This window comes from Papio anubis, chromosome 12, assembly GCF_008728515.1.
Source record: "Papio anubis isolate 15944 chromosome 12, Panubis1.0, whole genome shotgun sequence".
In the NCBI taxonomy this organism is placed as follows: domain Eukaryota; kingdom Metazoa; phylum Chordata; class Mammalia; order Primates; family Cercopithecidae; genus Papio; species Papio anubis.
Window position 1 is genome coordinate 102637949 of NC_044987.1, and position 12751 is coordinate 102650699.

General features: G+C 51.3%; 1 protein-coding gene across 2 annotated transcripts in view; it reads left to right on the forward strand.

The window, feature by feature from the left end:
• Window positions 1-12751, forward strand: part of LRP4 (LDL receptor related protein 4) — a 57190-nt gene that overhangs the window by 15971 nt on the left and 28468 nt on the right. For both annotated transcript variants that reach the window (XM_031653459.1, XM_031653460.1), the window contains exons 3-16: window positions 2498-2614; window positions 2899-3012; window positions 3372-3488; window positions 3843-3971; window positions 4200-4319; window positions 5027-5152; window positions 5687-5812; window positions 6004-6138; window positions 6731-6856; window positions 7201-7431; window positions 8907-9063; window positions 11534-11751; window positions 11905-12081; window positions 12495-12617. In XM_031653459.1, the coding sequence (XP_031509319.1) occupies window positions 2498-2614; window positions 2899-3012; window positions 3372-3488; window positions 3843-3971; window positions 4200-4319; window positions 5027-5152; window positions 5687-5812; window positions 6004-6138; window positions 6731-6856; window positions 7201-7431; window positions 8907-9063; window positions 11534-11751; window positions 11905-12081; window positions 12495-12617 (2016 nt within the window). The remainder of the gene's footprint in view (window positions 1-2497; window positions 2615-2898; window positions 3013-3371; window positions 3489-3842; window positions 3972-4199; window positions 4320-5026; window positions 5153-5686; window positions 5813-6003; window positions 6139-6730; window positions 6857-7200; window positions 7432-8906; window positions 9064-11533; window positions 11752-11904; window positions 12082-12494; window positions 12618-12751) is intronic.

A 12751-nucleotide genomic window follows, 5' to 3' on the forward strand; every position in this document is an offset into this window, starting at 1 on the left:
ATATTGATTATTTCTGTTTCTTATTTTGGTATTTTGTACAATAAAGCCTTTTTTTCTCTTTTTTTTTTTTTTTGAGACAGGGTCTCATTCTGTGGCCCAGGCTGGAGTACAGGGGCGTGATCTTGGCTCACTGCAACCTCCACCTCCCAGGTTCAAGTGATTCTCCTGCCTCAGCCTCCCGAGTAGCTGGGACTACAGGCATGTGCCACCATGCCCAGCTAATTTTATATACTTTTAGTAGAGATGAGGTTTCAACATTTTGGCCAGGCTGTTCTCGAACTCCTGACTTCAATCCAGCCACCTCAGCCTCCCAAAGTGCTGGGATTACAGGCATGAACTACCACACCTGGCCACACCTTTCTTAGTAATATAAACTTTGTAAGAAATCTTGTATTTTCTTAGGCTGGGCATGGTGGCTCACGCCTGTAATCCCAGCACTTTGGGAGGCTTAGGCCGGCGGATCACGAGGTCAGGAAATCGAGACCATCCTGGCTAACACGGTGAAACCCCATCTCTACCAAAAATACAAAACAATTAGCCAGGCATGGTGGCGGGCACCTGTAGTCCCATCTACTTGGGAGGCTGAGGCAGGAGAATGACGTGAACCCGGGAGATGGAGCTTGCAGTGAGCCGAGATTGTGCCATTGCACTCCAGATTGGGCAACAGAGCGAGACTCCGTTTAAAAAAAATGAAGGAATTTTATATTTTCTTTAAATGTCCCTTTTCCCCTAGCATGGTAACATCTGCACAGTTGGCCAGGGTGACCTGTCTTGGATATATAGAAATATCCCTGCTAAGCTAGTTGTCTGGATTAGAGGTGCAATCTCTGACCTAATTGTGACATCTATGTCTGAGGCTGGCTAATTAGTCTAATGGGAACGGAGGTACAACCTGGACCTCATTAACCCTAACCAGTTCAGCTAATTGTGTTGATGATAAATGCTTCACTTTCATGTAGCATTTTCATAGGCATTATATCAAAAGGCCTCTATGAACTGGGTATAATTATCCCCATTGTACAGCCAAAAAGACATCAGCTCAGAGAGGGTAAATGACTTGCTCAGAGTGCTACGTAATTAACTGGAAATTGAGCCCAGGTGTGTCAATCATTTAACAAGACGAAAAGAGGGGGGAAAAGCGCTTCTTTCTCTTGCTCATGTTTTTCTTAAGCTTTCTTAGTGCCTGTGAGTTCTTTGGGTTATTCTTCTTCCCCTGCCCTGTGAACCCTTCACAATTCCCTTCTGAATCTCTTAGCTGTAGTTTCTGCTAAGCTTCTCCATCAGCTGGGGATGAGCCTAGGAGTCAGTAAGGAAGGACTATAAAACAGACAAGGGGGCTGGGCGTGGTGGCTCACACCTGTAATCCTAACATGTTGGGAGGCCGAGGCAGGTGGATCTCTTGAGTCCAGGAGTTCGAGACCAGCCTGGCCAACATGGCAAAAAACCTGTCTCTACCAAAATCAAAAAATTTTAAAAATTAAAGGCAGAACATGGCGTGTGATGAAACAAGGCACCATGGTCCCAGCACTTTGGGAGGCGAGGCAGAGATCCAGTCAGAGATCAGAGACCATGCAAACAGCAGGTGAAACACAGGTCTCCATTGAGAAATACAAAAACTGGCAGGAGGTGGCGGGTGTCTGTAGTCCCAGCTACTGGGAGCTGAGGCTGAAGAATGGCTGGGGAACCAAGAGGCCGAGGCTTGCAAGTGAAGCTGAGATCCAGCCTGCACTCCAGCCAGGGCCGACCAGAGAGGCGAACTCCGTCTGAAGCGGGCATGGTGGGTAGGCTGCATAATGCCAGCTCTCGGGAGGCTGAGGCGCGAATTCCTTGAACCCAGGAGGTGGAGGTTGCAGTGGGCTGAGATCACCACTGCACTCCAGCCTGGGTGACTGAGTGAGACTCTGTCTCAAAAAGGTATGGAAAAGCATGCCTGTAATCCCAGCTACTCGGGAGGCTGAGGCAGGAAGATCACCTGAGGTCAGGGGATCGAGACCAGCCTGGCCAACATGACGAAACCCTGTCTCTACTAAAAATGCAAACAACAAAACAAAACAAAACAAAAACTCCCTGGGTGTGGTAAAGCATGCCTGTAATCCCAGCTACTCAGGAGGCTGAGGCAGGAAGATCACCTGAGGTCAGGGGTTCGAGACCAGCCTGGCCAACATGATGAAACCCTGTCTCTACTAAAATGCAAAAAATGCAACAACAACAAAAAAACAAAAAAACAAAAAAACACCTCCCCCGGGTGTGGTGAAGCATGCCTGTAATCCCAGCTACTCAGGAAGCTGAGTCAGAATCGCCTGAACCAGGAGGCAGAGGTTGCAGTGAGCCGAGATTGCGCCACTGTACTCCATCCTGGGCGACAGAGTGAGACTCGGTCTCAAAAAAGGAGAACAAAAAAGACAAGGGAATTTGGAGTAAAAGGCTATCTGGCCTAGTTGAGCCTGACTAAGTATACCAGGTTGATCGACTTTTCCTTCCTTTTCCTGGGATTCAGTGCTACCTACCTGTTCCCCTCTTGACTTTCACTGTGACAATGGCAAGTGCATCCGCCGCTCCTGGGTGTGTGACGGGGACAACGACTGTGAGGATGACTCGGATGAGCAGGACTGTCGTGAGTGTTGGCAGGGGCTGGACGGACTCCATTGAGTTCTATTGGGAAAGGATTTTCAATCAGAAAGCGATGCCCCAGGTCCACATGGACCCTTGTGTTTTCAGCACTTGGTCCTGTCCTTTTACTTCCTCTTGCAGTCAGATAAGCTGCTGAGAGGCAGCCTCCTCCTTCGGAGCCCTCGGGGCAGCACTGGAGCTACTTGACTGCTCCAGAGGGCTTTAAGTCAGGCTTCCAGGCACCAGACCCCCATTGCCTGCAGCAGCCTGACTGTCCTGTGTCCACAGCCCCCCGGGAGTGTGAGGAGGACGAGTTTCCTTGCCAGAACGGCTACTGCATCCGGAGTCTGTGGCACTGCGATGGTGACAATGACTGTGGTGACAACAGCGATGAGCAGTGTGGTGGGTGGCCCCAATGGGGGGAGGCAGACACGGTGGCCAGTGGGTGGCCTGGCCATAGGAAGAGATAGCAGCAATGGCCCCAGCACTGCCAAACCTTGAACTGCCCAGATATCTGGAGCAGCTAGAGGAAGGCAGAGGGAGCAGAGCCGCTCAGACCCCGGAGAAACTGTGGACCTGGAGGCTGAGGCCCAGTCTCTCCAGGGCCTCCGTGCTTCACGGAGTGTCTGCACTGACTCTGGGGTGCCTTTCAGGGCCTGGGTCAGACCCGCCAAAGCCAGTGAGGTTGGGGAGTCAGAGAGGAGGGTGAGAGGGTTGCCTGTGGGGCTCTCTCAGAACTGCTGTCCCATCGCATCCCCCAGACATGCGCAAGTGCTCCGACAAGGAGTTCCGCTGCAGTGACGGAAGCTGCATTGCTGAGCACTGGTACTGCGACGGTGACACCGACTGCAAAGATGGCTCCGATGAGGAGAGCTGTCGTGAGTGGCCCCAGACCTCAGGCTGTTGGGTTGGATGAGGGCGCATGGTTCTGCCCATGGGCTAAGGGTGAGGCTGAGGGGTGCATATACCAAGGGCAAGGAGCATGGGTGCCTCAGCAGCAGCTCCTCCTGGGCTGAGCTAGGGAGGGACCAAGTTCCCCAGGTGGGAAAGGAAGGGTCCCTTTGGTCCACCTGAATATGGGCGTCTATAAGGGCTGTCCCAGATGAAACCTGGTTGCATCTCGCTTGAAGAAGCTCTCCTGCCTGAACATCCTGCCTGCTTGAGGAATCAGGGCCCCTCTCCTTCATCCAGGCCTGAGTGTGTGCCCCTCCCCACCCCTGCCTTCCTTCCAGCCTCAGCAGTGCCAGCACCCCCCTGCAACCTGGAGGAGTTCCAGTGTGCCTATGGCCGCTGTATCCTCGATATCTACCACTGCGATGGCGACGATGACTGCGGAGACTGGTCGGACGAGTCTGACTGCTGTGAGTGCTCCGGCCAGCTGGGAGGCGGGGAGGCCAGGCTGGGAAGAACTCCTCGGGTGGCAGGGCACAGGTGCCAGCTGGGGCAGGAGTTCAGAGAGGAGTTTCTGGATTTTCTGGTCCCTCTTGGGAAGAGATGGAGGAACTGGGATTCTGGGACTGTGGCCTTCTAGTCTGCCATGGGACACTGTGCACAGACTGGCTAGAGACAGAAGTCTCATGTTTCCCTAGCCTCCCACCAGCCCTGCCGCTCTGGGGAGTTCATGTGTGACAGCGGCCTGTGCATCAATGCAGGCTGGCGCTGCGATGGTGACGCGGACTGTGATGACCAGTCTGATGAGCGCAACTGCAGTGAGTGGGGGAATGGAATTAGGCTGGGCTTGAACTAAGGAGAAGGCTTGTGGAGCCAAAGAGGCCCCTACCGGCTAGGCACGGTGGCTCACGCCTATAATCCCAGCACTTTGGGAGGCCGAGGCGGGTGGATCACCTGAGGTCAGGAGTTCGAGACCAACCTGGGCCACATGGTTAAACCCCATCTCTACTAAAAATACAAAACTTAGCCGGGTGTGGTGGCGGATACCTGTAATCCCAGCTACTCGGGAGGCTGAGGCAGGAGAATCGCTTGAAGCCAGGAGGCAGGGGTTGCAGTGAGCCAAGACAGCATCCCTGCACTCCAGCTTAGGTGACAGAGTGAGATGACATCTCAAAAAAAAAAAAAAAAGACAAAGAGGCCATTACCCATAAATCTTGAAGACACTGGGTAAGACCACCATGTACAGTTGTGTAGGTCGTGCACTGTGCAGAGGCAATATGTTCAAAGGGAAGCCAGTCACATAATAGATTTATATACTCATCATGGCAGTTTTCCAGCAGATGGCAGTAAAGTGTCTTGAGGAAAGGATACCTTTTTCTGATTCACACAAAGACGCCATATAGACCAGCTGTGATCCTGGTGTCAAGAGTGGCATGGGTACTGACATAAGCTGTAGCTTTGGGTAGCAGGGAGAATTTCAGGCTGAAATGGGGCCCACCTTTCATTAGGCCTTTGCTTTGCCCAGCCACCTCCATGTGTACAGCAGAACAGTTCCGCTGTCGCTCAGGCCGCTGCGTCCGCCTGTCCTGGCGCTGTGATGGGGAGGACGACTGTGCGGACAACAGTGATGAAGAGAACTGTGAGAATACAGGTGGTGTCTCCCGGGGTGCCCCAGAACCCTTAGCCTATAGTTGGGGTGCAAGGGTGGAAAAGAGGGTGTTATTGCTGTCTTTCCAGTTGGGTTGAGGTTTTACCAGTGTAAAATCCAGGTGCACCATTAAACTGCGGCCTTATGGCCTGGAGCACGGTATCAGAGCTGCGAGTTTCAATTGCCACTCCTATTCTAACTCACACACAGCCAGTGCCTTTAGCTCTGGTCTACTGAGGAAGGACTACCTTCCATCTGGCAGCCCCCATGGGTGCTCCCCTGGCCATACCCAGTACTGAGCATGTGGATGTAGTTTTTCATTCTGTTCCATATTCCTCACCATCCCACTGTGGTGTCCTGGGGAGAAAGCGAATGCAGACATTCAGCCAGCCCTGTCTGAGCTGCTTCCTGCCCAGGACCCTTACCCTCCCACCTTGAGTCTCATCTGTCTCCAGCTTACCCTAGAAAATGACAGGCTCCCATCTCTTTGTTGACCCAAGCCCTGCCTTGCTGTGACCTGACCCTCCCTCTCCCTAGGAAGCCCCCAGTGTGCCTCGGACCAGTTCCTGTGTTGGAATGGGCGCTGCATTGGGCAGAGGAAGCTGTGCAATGGGGTCAACGACTGTGGTGACAACAGCGACGAAAGCCCACAGCAGAATTGCCGTGAGTGTCCCCAGTGGGCAGACCTGGCCCATGGTTTGTGGCCGAACCCCACCCATAGGGTTCAAAGGGAATCCTCCCTCAGGACTCTTGCAGCTTTGGGAGCTGTTGTTCCCGGTCCAGGTGGAATGCCAAGCTGGCTGTCTGGGGGAGGATTCTGGGCTCAACTCCCAACTCTGGCTTGGCTGGCACAGGGCCCCGGACGGGTGAGGAGAACTGCAATGTTAACAACGGTGGCTGTGCCCAGAAGTGCCAGATGGTGCGAGGGGCAGTGCAGTGTACCTGCCACACAGGCTACCGGCTCACAGAGGATGGGCACACGTGCCAAGGTGAGCTGAGGCCTGGTTTGCAGCAGAGTCGGGGTTCTGAGCAGGGGCAGCAGACAGGCAACTGTGTTTCCTATGGGTCAGGCATGTGAAGGCTGTGACCTCATTTCATCCTCACAATAACTCTAGGAGGTGGGGATCATCCTTCCCATTTCACAGATGGGGAAACTGAAGCACAGAGATGATAAGTAGCTTACCAAAGGCCACACAGCTGGTGAGCAGCAGAGTTGGGATTCCAGCCCAGGTCTGCATGACCTTAAAGCCCTTAACCATTTCTTTTTTTTTTTTTTTTTTTTTTTTTTTTTTGAGATAGAGTCTTGCTCTGTCACCCAGGCTGGAGTTCAGTGGTGCAATCTCGGCTCACAGCTGCCTCCGCCTCCTGGGTTCAAGCAATTCTCCTGCCTCAGCCTCCCAAGTAGCTGGGACGATAAGTGTGTGCCACCATGCCCAGCCGCCCTTAACTATTCCTTAGACAACCTTCCCACTAGGCCTGGAAAATAGATGGGGATGTAGGCAGAAAAGCAGCTCGGCAGCCTGGGAGCGGGGGTGGGAGGACGACAGAAGGGAGATCTCTTGACGTGCCTGGTGTTCCCAGATGTGAATGAGTGTGCCGACGAGGGGTATTGCAGCCAGGGTTGCACCAACAGCGAAGGGGCTTTCCAGTGCTGGTGCGAAACAGGCTATGAACTACGGCCCGACCGGCGCAGCTGCAAGGCTCTGGGTAAGGGCTGTTGACACTTGGCTGGGTGGGCAGAGGGCTGAGCATGGAGGAAGGCCAAGTGCTCTGGTGCTCAGGGATTTGCAGAGAGGTAGAGAGATTTCCATCGCAGTAAAACGGAGCAACAGTTGCATTCTGAGCCCCAAGAAAAGCTGCCGTGGTGGAGTGGGGTGGGGAGGGGTGGAGGAGTATAGTTTAAGGGTTGCTACTCTTCTGGTACTGATGCTGACAGCCTGGGGCATGCCCTTGTGGGCACATGGCTCTATCAGTCAGCTGAAGACCTGCTGATGGGTACCAGGGGCGGCTCTGAAACCCAGTGGGGACCCCATGTTTATACTGTGTCCCAGGGCCAGAGCCTGTGCTGCTGTTCGCCAATCGCATCGACATCCGGCAGGTGCTGCCGCACCGCTCTGAGTACACGCTGCTGCTTAACAACCTGGAGAACGCCATTGCCCTTGATTTCCACCACCGCCGCGAGCTTGTCTTCTGGTCAGACGTCACCCTGGACCGGATCCTCCGTGCCAACCTCAACGGCAGCAACGTGGAGGAGGTTGTGTCTACTGGGCTGGAGAGCCCAGGTAGGGAATGAGCCCCCATGGAGAGGGGCAGAGCCATGCCACATGCGCAGCAACGGTGGGAGGAGCAGGCCAGTGGTTTGCAAACCTTAGGCAGCAGCACATCTTTTTCTTCCAGGGAAATCTCAGCTGGAGCTCTAATATAGAAAACATTTGTTAATATATATCAATTTTATAGGTTCAAATATAACATTTGCTTATGATTGAACTCAGTCAGTGAGAATAATCAGAGCACGTTGGTGGTTGTAATCATGGGAGGGGAATCAGATTGATGGATGACAGAGTTCTCTATCAGCCTTTGCATCTAGTTTATTTCTGAGTTTTGTTTCAATTGCTTAGTATTAAGAATATTCAGATTGACCTGGATAAGTATATCAAAATGTTTTATAGATTTTAAAAAAATAGGCCAGCTGCGGTGGCTCACGCCTGTAATCCCAGCACTTTGGGAGGCCGAGGTGGGCAGATCATCTGAGGTTGGGAGTTCGAGACCAGCCTGACTGACATGGAGAAACCGCATCTCTACTAAAAATACAAAAGTTAGCTGGGCATGGTGGCGCATGCCTGTAATCCCAGCTACTCAGGAGGCTGAGGCAGGAGAATTGCTTAAACTCGGGAAGCAGAGGTTGTGGTGAGCCAAGATCATGCCATTGCACTCCAGCCTAGGCAACAAGAGCAAAACTCCGTCTCAAAGGAAAAAAAAAAAAAACAGGCCAGGAGTGGTGGCTCACGCCTGTAATCCCAGCACTTTGGGAGGCTGAAGCAGGTGGATAACCTGAGGTCAGGAGTTTGAGACCAGCCTGGCCAACATGGCGAAACCCCGTCTCTATTAAAAATACAAAAGTTAGCCAGGCGTGGTGGCACACACCTGTAATTCCAGCTACTTGGCAGGCTAAGGAAGGAGAAACGCTTGAATCCAGGAGGTGGAGGTTGCAGTGAGCCAAGATCGTGCCACTGCACTCCAGCCTGCGCAATGGGAGTGAGACTCCATCTCAAAACAAACAAACAAACAAACCACAGAAACAGCTCACTTGGCAATCTCAGACTATTTTACAAACAGGTGAAGTGGTCAAATTCTAATTTGGTATCAAGCACATTGGACTCAAATGCTTAGAGAACTTCTGAAATGCCTCTGCAAAACCCTAGATGACAATTTACAAACCCCAGGGTCAGAGCAGTGGGGGACCCTGGGAATGCGTCAGGGAGACGGAATTCAGGAAGTGAGGTATGGTTGGCTGTGAAGAGGAAGTGCATGCCCTTGGACAGTTACTTGACTTTTCTGTGCCTCACTTTCCTCATCCTCATGGAAATTACAGTATCTAGCTCACAGAGTTGTGATGCTTAAATGAATTCATGTATCTAAAATGATGACAATAGTGCCTGGCCCAAGAAATTGCTTCCTGTAAGAGTTTGCTCTTGTTACTATGGGAAAGGGGAGCCTGGGTTGACTCCTTGACATTTTTTGTGCTGCTTCTCACCAGGGGGCCTGGCTGTGGATTGGGTCCATGACAAACTCTACTGGACCGACTCAGGCACCTCAAGGATTGAGGTGGCCAATCTGGACGGGGCCCACCGGAAGGTGCTGCTGTGGCAGAACCTGGAGAAGCCCCGGGCCATTGCCTTGCATCCCATGGAGGGGTAAGTTGTATCTCAGGCTGCTGAATCTCTCTTGCAACTTCTCAGGACAGCTCCCAGGCTACCGGACTAGATGCTCTGGGGGTACATCTTCAAAGTGTGGTGTAGCTGGGCGTGGTGGCTCATGCCTGTAATCCCAGCACTTTGGGAGGCCGAGGCGGGCAGATCACCTGAGGTCAGGAGTTCGAGACTAGCCTGGCCAACATGGTGAAACCCCGTCTCTGCAAAATACAAAAATTAGCCAGGCATGGTGGCGGGTGCTTGTAATCACAGCTACTCAGGAGGCTGAGGCAGGAGAGTCGTTTGAACCCAGGAGGCGCAGGTTACAGTGAGCTGAGATTGCGCCACTGCACTCCAGCCTGGGCGACAGAGCGAGACTCTGTCTCAAAAAAAAAAAAAAAAAAAAGGTGTGATGTTATGTTAATAACATGGGCCCTGTCCCCCACACACTTGAGTCTGGATCCTGGCTCTTTAGTAACTGGCTATGTGGCCTTGGGCCAGTTAATCTCTGTCTGCCTTGTTTACTCATTTCTAAATTGGCGATTAAAAAAAATACTTCCATCATAGTTGTGTGAAGATTAAATGAGGTGATGCATTTTAAATTGCATATAATACACATTAGATAAGTTGTAGGTGTTTAGTATTTTTATTATTAGCTCATAAGGTTGACCTAATTAATACAAATTAAGTTATTAGTAATTCATAAGAATTATAATTAATTATTATTGCCTAAAAATTAATAGAGGGGCCGGGCACGGTGGCTCACACCTGTAATTCCAGTATTTTTGGAGACCCAGGTAGGAGGATCACTTGAGTCCAGGAGTTCAAGACCATCCTGGGTGACATAGTGTGGCCTCATCTCTACAAAAATTTTTTTTAAATTAGCCTGGCTTAGTGGGTGCATGGCTGTAGTCCCAGCTACTTGGGAGGTTGAGGTGCAAGGATGGCTTGAGACTGGGAGGTCGAGGTTGCAGGGAGCCATGATTGCAACACTGCATTCCAGCCTGGGTGACAGAGTAAGACCCTGTCTCAAAAAAAAAGTTAAATAAATAAAATTGAGAAATCTGGTCAGGTTCAGTGGCTCAACGCCTGTAATCTCAGCACTTTGGGATGCTGAGGTGGGCAGATTGCTTGAGCCCAGGAGTTCAAGACCAGCTTGGGCAACATGGCAAAACCCCATCTAAAAGTACAAAAATTAGCTGGACTTACTGGTGCATGCCTGTAGTCCCAACTACATAGGAGGCTGAGGCAGGAGGATCACCTGAGTCCCAGAGTTCGAGACTGCAGTGAGCCATGATCATGACACTGCACTCGTGGATGACAGAGTGAGACCCTATCTCAAAAAGAAATTTAATTTAAAATTCAGAAATCTGAATTAAAGAAAAACTCCCAAAACGAAGTTCTTAGTCTGGCTTCTAAAAATTCTATTCAGTCAATGGAGGGAGTATCTTATAAGGTCCTGCAGTATGTGTCAACTGTTTTAGAAACTGTGTGTGTGTGTGTGTGTGTGTGTGTGTGTATAAAATACAAAAGGGGCCAGGCGTGGTGACTCAAGCTTGTAACCCCAGCACTTTGGGAGGCCGAGGCAGGTGGATCACTTGAGGTCAGGAGTTTGAGACTAGCCTGGCCAACATGGTGAAACCCCATCTCTACTAAAAATACAAAAATTAGTTGGGCATGGTGGTGGGTGCCTATAATCCCAGCTACTCAGGAGTCTGAGGCAGGAGAATCACTTGAGCCCAGGAGGTGGAGGTTTCAGTGAGCTGAAATCGTGCCACTGCATTCCAGCCTGGGCAACAGAGCGAGACTCTGTCTCAAAAATAAAATAAAATAAAATACAAAAGGCAGTGGAAGAGACTGTGACAAAGAAGAAAGTGCCTGTCCTAATATTACATTGTATTGTCATTTATGAGGCTTTGTCTGTTTTGTTCACTGCTAGATTTCCAGTGCCTAAGATTATGTCCTGCCTGTTGCCAGTACGAAAAAAAAAATTATTAAATGAATAAATGCCCTGTCTGAAGACATTTAAACTCAAACACTTAAAAAGCATTCTGAGGCCAGGCATGGCAACTCATGCCTGTAACCCCCGCACTTTGGAAGGCCGAAGCAGGAGGATCGCTTGAGCTCAGGAGTTTGAGACCAGCCTGGGTAACATAGCAAGACCTCATCTCTACTACTACAAAAAAAAAAAAAAAAATTTTTTTTAATTGGTTAGGTGTAGTGGTACTAGCTGCTCAGAAGGCTGAGGTGAGGCCTTCTGAGCCCAGGAGATTGAGGCTGCAGTGAGCTGTGATCGCACCTGCCCTCCAGCGTGGGTGACAGAATGAGACCCTGTCTTAAAAAAATGCATTCTGTGGACCAAACATTGGAGTCCCCTGAGTTAAATGGATAAAAGCCCCCTACCTGATTATTCTCCTGGTTACCTACCTGTTTTCTGCTGCCCACTTCCCAATTTACTTTTCTCTCTTCCTAGTACCATTTACTGGACAGACTGGGGCAACACCCCCCGTATTGAGGCCTCCAGCATGGATGGCTCTGGACGCCGCATCATTGCTGATACCCATCTCTTCTGGCCCAATGGCCTCACCATCGACTATGCTGGGCGCCGTATGTACTGGGTGGATGCTAAGCACCATGTCATTGAGAGGGCCAATCTGGATGGGAGTCACCGTAAGGCTGTCATTAGCCAGGGTGAGCCCCTTCCTTCACTCTCCATCTCTTGTCCTCCTGGCCCTGTCCCTGCCCCCCAGGAGCCTTGGCAGAGGCTTTGTGTAGTTGCCAGGCCTGGGCCCAGAGACCATGGCAGACCATGTCCAGACTGAGGTCTTCCTGGACTTTCCCCAGGCCTTCCGCATCCCTTCGCCATCACAGTGTTTGAAGACAGCCTGTACTGGACAGACTGGCACACCAAGAGCATCAATAGCGCTAACAAATTTACGGGGAAGAACCAGGAAATCATTCGCAACAAACTCCACTTCCCTATGGACATCCACACCTTGCACCCGCAGCGCCAACCTGCAGGTAAAAAACTGCCCACCGGGTGAGCCAAAGTAGTCTCATGGTTGAGGTGGCCTCTGGTGCCTTTGAGAACTTTCCTTCCCCTTAGGAGTTGCCATTTCTTCTGATGGGGAAATCCAGCGGGCCACTGACATGGGCTAACTCCTCCCTCTGCTGGACATTCAGGGCAGTACAACAAGATTCACGAAAAGACTCATTAGGCTTCACCGTTCCCATCTAATTCAGGCAGACATTTACAGGCCATCTTCTCTGTGCCGGGTAGTCACTGTGCTAGCAGCTGGGGCAGATGTCAAAAATAATAAGACATAGTTTCTCCCTTCAGGGAACTATCACCCTACCTTAAACCCCTATTCCTTAGTCTTGGGGTCACTTTTGCAAACCTTTGCTAATCCTCTTGCCCTGGGCTCTTTGAGCAGGGAAGAACCGCTGTGGGGACAACAACGGAGGCTGCACGCACCTGTGTCTGCCCAGTGGCCAGAACTACACCTGTGCCTGCCCCACTGGCTTCCGCAAGATCAGCAGCCACGCCTGTGCCCAGAGTAAGTGGGTCTGCGACACCAGTCTCTATGGAGGCTATTGTGAGGATGGGGAGAAGTAACAAGGGATAGGAGGTGGAGGGATTGCCTATCGTGGGAAAAACCACATTCCTCAGGGAGCCCTGGAGAGGAAGAAC